The 5,416-nt window shown below is 40.9% G+C and overlaps 1 protein-coding gene across 1 annotated transcript; it reads right to left on the reverse strand.

Moving 5' to 3' along the window:
• Nucleotides 1-435: 435 nt before the first annotated feature.
• Nucleotides 436-4,816, reverse strand: DYDC2 (DPY30 domain containing 2). Its single transcript, XM_036829024.1, has 4 exons — nucleotides 4,691-4,816; nucleotides 4,378-4,525; nucleotides 3,911-4,036; nucleotides 436-984 (listed from the first exon to the last, which is right to left on the reverse strand). Exons 2-4 carry the CDS (start codon nucleotides 4,522-4,524, stop codon nucleotides 724-726), a joined length of 534 nt encoding a protein of 177 aa, XP_036684919.1. The 5' UTR covers nucleotide 4,525; nucleotides 4,691-4,816; the 3' UTR covers nucleotides 436-723.
• Between the last annotated feature and the right edge of the window lie 600 nt (nucleotides 4,817-5,416).

A 5,416-nucleotide genomic window follows, 5' to 3' on the forward strand; every position in this document is an offset into this window, starting at 1 on the left:
ATGTGTTTTCACCGTCTAGTCTCCAAAAAAATGATAAACCAAAAGGAAGAAGTCTCATCAGTTTGGTTACTTTTTTTTTTAATAAATGTATTTTATTTATTTATTTAGGTTGTGTTGGGTCTTCGTTGCTGCGCGCGGGCTTTCTCTAGTTGTGGCGAATGGGAGCTACTCTTCGTTGCGGTGCACGGGCTTCTCATTGTTGTGGCTTCTCTTGTTGCGGAGCATGGGCTCTTGGCACACGGGCTTCAGTAGCTGTGGCACGTGGGCTCAGTAGATGTGGCTTGTGGGCTCCAGAGCGCAGGCTCGAAGTTGTGGCACACGAGCCCTAGAGCACAGGCTCAGTAGTTGTGGTGCACAGGCTTAGTTGCTCCATGGCATGTGGGATCTTCCTGGACCAGGGCTCGAACCCGTGTCCCCCGCATTGGCAGGCGGATTCTTAACCACTGCGCCACCAGGGAGGCCCTGGTTACTTATTTTAAATCCTTATTATGAGTTATTTTATCCTATAAGTAGTTCAAATCTTCACATGATTAAGGGGTTTTCATGGCTATCAGGACAGGTCTTGGGCTGGAGAGTCCCTGCAGACACCTCCTTCCACAGCCTCTCATATCTTGGTTTAATCCACATAGTTAATCATCTTCAAGTAAGAGCTCTTCTAGCTGGCCATTTTCTCAGCTTGCAGCTTTGAGAGAAGCATAATTAGAATCATCCACCTTCTATAACCTAGGGAGGAGATTTGGAGCCAGGATGCATTTCAGGAGCAATTTCATGCTGAAAAGTCTGGTAATTTATGTCTTGTGGAGTTTCAATGTTCCAGTCAACCTGGACAGATGGCTCTGAAGAATGAATCTGTTGAGGCATTCCTGGAATCATACTGGAAGTTCCTGGCAGGGATTCCTGCTTCAAGGCTTCCTTCTCAAGGGGTTTTGTGTTCTCCTGCATAAACATGGTCTTCTTTGTGGAACCCACTACAGATATCAGTGGCTAAATAGAAAACAGAAGAGAAAAAAGTCATTAGCAGAGACTAAACATACTGGGCATGGCAAGAATACAATATTGCCATTTTCATGCCCAAGACTGAACAAAACTGAAAAAGACCTAATCCAGCAAAGCATAAAACAAATCTGATTGGATCAAGATAATTCACCAATAATTTAACTGCCTGACAGAACAAAATTCAACACCTTTTAAAGGAAAGCTACGCAATCTAGATGCCCTATAAAGTATCATCTACAATGTTTAGCATACAGGTAATAATTACTAGACATGTGAAGAAGTAGGAAAATGTGAACCATAATCTAGAGAAAAAGTATTTAATAGAAAGAGACCTCAAAATGACAAAGATGATGAGACTGGCAGACAAGAACGTAAAACAGTGATTATAAATATTTTTTAAAATTGAAAGGAGAAAAATGGCCATAGTGAGTGAAAAGATAGGGTATATCAGCAGAGAAAATGGAAATTATAGAAAGGAACCAGATAGAAATTCTAGAATTGAGAAAATATCTGAAATGAAAAAAATTCATTGAATTCCTAAATAGGATTGGACATTGCAGGAGAACGGATCAGTTAACTTGAAGACAGATCAATGGAAATTATCCAAACTGAAGCACAGAGGAAAAAAGATGGAAAAAATGAATGCAGTCTCAGTGACCTATGAGATGATATCAAGCGTCCATGTAATTGCAGTCCCTGGTGAGATAGGAAGCTTGGAGCTTGAGCTCTACTGGCCATCTCTACCCCCATCTTTGTCCATTGTCCACTCAACAGTGGACCCTGTGGGGCACTGCAGCGAGCTCTGTGGAGTACTTGCCCACATGATCTTTAAGACCCTCTAACTCCAAAGTGCTATGAATCTATGCAGCAAATCTGTGTATTGTTTCCATAAAAACTTATTTCTAAAACATCTGTATGGCTCAGATCTTTATATCACAGGGATTGCTTTCAGACTTAGAAACAGAATAATGGTTTACTTACTCAAAGCTGCCTCTGCTTAATGAAGAGAAATCAATACAAGGGCAACTTTTGCCAGCTTTCTTCTAGGTCTGACTCAAATGTTATCTCCTCTGTGAGTCTCTTCTTGATTCCCATAATTAGGTATGATCTCTACCACACATAGTGCTCTGTTTCTACTCCCCTTTTGACACATCCACTGGACCAGCAGTATTCAATCTGGGGTACTAAAAGCAATGATGGTTTTAAGATATTAAGGAAAATCTTGCAAAGCTTTTAGTATAGGCGTAAAAGCCCATCAGCTAAATCAGCAGGCCTGCTGAAATCCTATGCAACCTATCCTGGGCCTATTTCAGATAAGTTTTACAGCTCTGGTGATGAAATCTAAAGATGACAGTAGCAAGGAAAAATTTGCTATTCACCTTGAGCCAACAAGAAACCAGAACTTAGAATCTCATCTTATTTGATGTACCTCCACCTCTTCGCCCTTTATCTAGCTCTTTCAGTTTATACTAGGAGAGCAACTTGCACTTGGATGATGTGGCTCCCCCTTGCCACATAAGCAATAAGCTTTGTTTTACATCACTGTCGGGTTTTCTCTATTTCCTTCTAACAAAGGGAATCGATTTCCATAATCACAATTTGCACATGAACTCTTTCCTAAAGCTGAGAACTTGCACATAGTGCAGGCATCAGGCTGGCTCTCATTTCCCATCTTCCCTTACAATCGCCCATTGTCTCACACTTGGCAAAAGAAGAACAAACCTTTTACTCATCGGAATCTTGCTAAGAAATACTGCTTCAGGGTATAAAACCTCCTGAGTGTAACACAAAGGGACAATTCAAAACGTTGATGTGAGCGAGGTGTTCTTTAACAAAGGCATCATAAAACCAGGGTAGAGTTTTGGGAGTCTTTCCCTGCCTTATATATTTATATTTCTATTAACAGTGAAGCATGGTGTTAGGAAAGGATTAGAGTGGGCAGCAAGGTGACGACGACAACTTTTGCTTAATGATCTCAAGTCTATCATCTCCCAACAACTGTTCCAAGAATGAACTGTTCCTGAGGGAGAGTTCCTTCAACTACTGTTTTCAGACTGTAGTAGGAAACTATCTTTCTCTTGATTTATTTATAAAACATCCAGACTTAAAAATATAAATCTATTAATTATGAGAAAATCTGAGAATATTGATATAAATGTACATAAGCTTAATATTTTCATGTCTTCACCAAAGTTGGCTTTGAAACTAGCAAAAGCTAGTAAATTGTATAGGACGACATTAAAGATTTTCATGCACAGGACAGATAGTTAAAAAGATGCCAGATATCAAGTTCAATAAGTGAATTCACTCTCCAGGTGTCATGCACTTTGCAGAAAGCACAAAATGACACAAGGTGTTTTTCAGAAGACTGTGGCAAAAATTGTGCGGGATAAAAGATATGCTTGTCAGACGAATGAATACACAGTTGTTTCCAACTATTCTAAGTTAATAATTCATGACCGCTATTAGAGCAACACAGAGGAGACATCTGTGGCTTGATACATAAATAAATAGCATATATTAAATTAAATACTTAAGTAAATAGTATATAATAAATTAAATAATATACCTGAAGTATTAACCAAAACCATATTTGGTTTCTGAAAAATACTGAGTAATTTTTGAAAAGGATTCAAAGGATCTTGTATGGAAATATATTTGTTCCAAGTGACACATTAGATTTTTCTTAAAATCTGATTTTTTAAACCAGTAACATGTAATTTATTCCCTGACATCAAAAATGGAATTGCCTTTAAGCATTTTGTTTGTTCATTACAAGGATTTTATTGACAAGGATTGTCAATAAGATTGATTTACATACAAACATATGAATATGGAGGGGAAAGTAGGCTTTGGGAGCCTCAGTGCACTTTGCACTGTGGTTGAGCTGTCTTGCAGATTTCCTGGTACCCACCACGGGATGACACTTTTCACACTTCTGTTGAATCTCACACTCTTCTTGCATCAGCATTTCTGTCACTCTGGTTTCTTTGAGGCTATTTTCATATTCTTCCTGCAGCTGGACCTTCTCTTGCCTATCCTGGGGCGATATGACAGAGTGGCATAAGGTCAGTCCTCGGAAGCAGGGACCCTCCCAGCACAGGCCCCGGGCCCTTCAGGCCTCCTGACTTTGCTCCTGTAACTAACTAGCTTCAACCTGCTAGTATCTCCAAACCCACCAACCCCACAACTTCTCTGAGTTGGATTCTCTCTTCAGCCCCCAGACTCCCTATACTTCAGGGATATCTGGGCCTAAGCCATCCTCAAAAGTGGAATAAACCATGACACTCCCCAGGCCAGCTCCAGAGTGGTGCCTTGGATTTCAAATTCCTCTGGGAAAGCTGAAAGCCCTCCCCAAGTCAACCCAGTGCACACACACACCTTTTCTTTTGCTATCACAGTTTTCTTGTGATGATAAAGCCAGTGAGCCAGGTACTCTATGGGGTCACTGGGCTGAACCTTTGCCACCTCTGCCAGTGCCTGGGCCAGGCAATTTCCAAAGCACCTCTTCAGGTATTCGGTTTCCATCCTGGTGGGTTTGGAAAACGTCAAACAGGGTCACACTATTTTACAAATCTAATTGGACATAAAAAATAGACACACTCTAACCAACGCAGATTCATTTCAGGACAAATATGAGATGTTTCTGGAGCCCATCTTTCCCCAAAGAACCAATAAATACATAGGTACTTACCAATAGCTCTTAATTCAAATGGACTTTTTTCTAAAGCTCTCCAGCTCTCCAAGGTCAGTAAATAGGTCCCGGGGCGCATCAGGCTTGAGAGGAGCTTGATGGATTGGTGCTTAAAAGTGGCTAAGGCCTCCACTACATGACTCTACCCTTGAGTAGGGAGGAAATAACTGAGCAGGCAGAGGGCCCAGGAGGGGCTCTGAGCACCCAGCAAGCTGCACTATTGTGAGGTTGGGAGCTACAGTCATCTGTGACGTAGATAAGACAGGCTTATCTATTACACAATGGACCACCGAGAAGCCCTGAGGAGGAGAGGGAGGGAGAATGCCCAGCACTGTAGCTAGAAAATATTCCATTTTCTATTGCTTAAGCAAGAAACTTCTTTAGGTTGAGTTGAGCCCCTGGATTTACTCTTAATCAGATGTCAAGAATTGGAGGGAACGAAGCCTGAGTTAAACCATAAGTTAGGAGTGGATGTGTAGTGTAGCAGTAGGAATGTAGAATTTGAGATCAGACAGACCAAGTTCCAGTCCTGGCTCTGCTTTTTATTAGCTGTGTGATCTTCAGCAACTTACTAAGTCTCTCTGAGCCTCAGTTTCCTGATCTGTGGAACAGAATAACAAAAATATGTGTCTCATAATTGTGAGGATTAAAAGAGATAATGAATACATGTGAAGCACATAGCCTGGCGCGTAGTAAATGTTTAATAAATATTAGCTGTTACAGTGG

The sequence above is a fragment of the Balaenoptera musculus genome, chromosome 16, assembly GCF_009873245.2.
Source record: "Balaenoptera musculus isolate JJ_BM4_2016_0621 chromosome 16, mBalMus1.pri.v3, whole genome shotgun sequence".
NCBI classification, from domain to species: Eukaryota; Metazoa; Chordata; class Mammalia; order Artiodactyla; family Balaenopteridae; genus Balaenoptera; species Balaenoptera musculus.

Bases quoted from the DNA above. Each gene is read 5' to 3' on its own strand.
- DYDC2 (XM_036829024.1), bottom strand. From the start codon at position 4,524: ATGGAAACCGAATACCTGAAGAGGTGCTTTGGAAATTGCCTGGCCCAG. The intron at 4,037-4,377 runs GTGTGTGTGTGC...ATATCGCCCCAG, and splicing joins CTGTGATAGCAAAAGAAAAG to GATAGGCAAGAGAAGGTCCA. The intron at 985-3,910 runs GTGGGTACCAGG...TTTTCTATTTAG, and splicing joins GTGAAAAGTGTCATCCCGTG to CCACTGATATCTGTAGTGGG.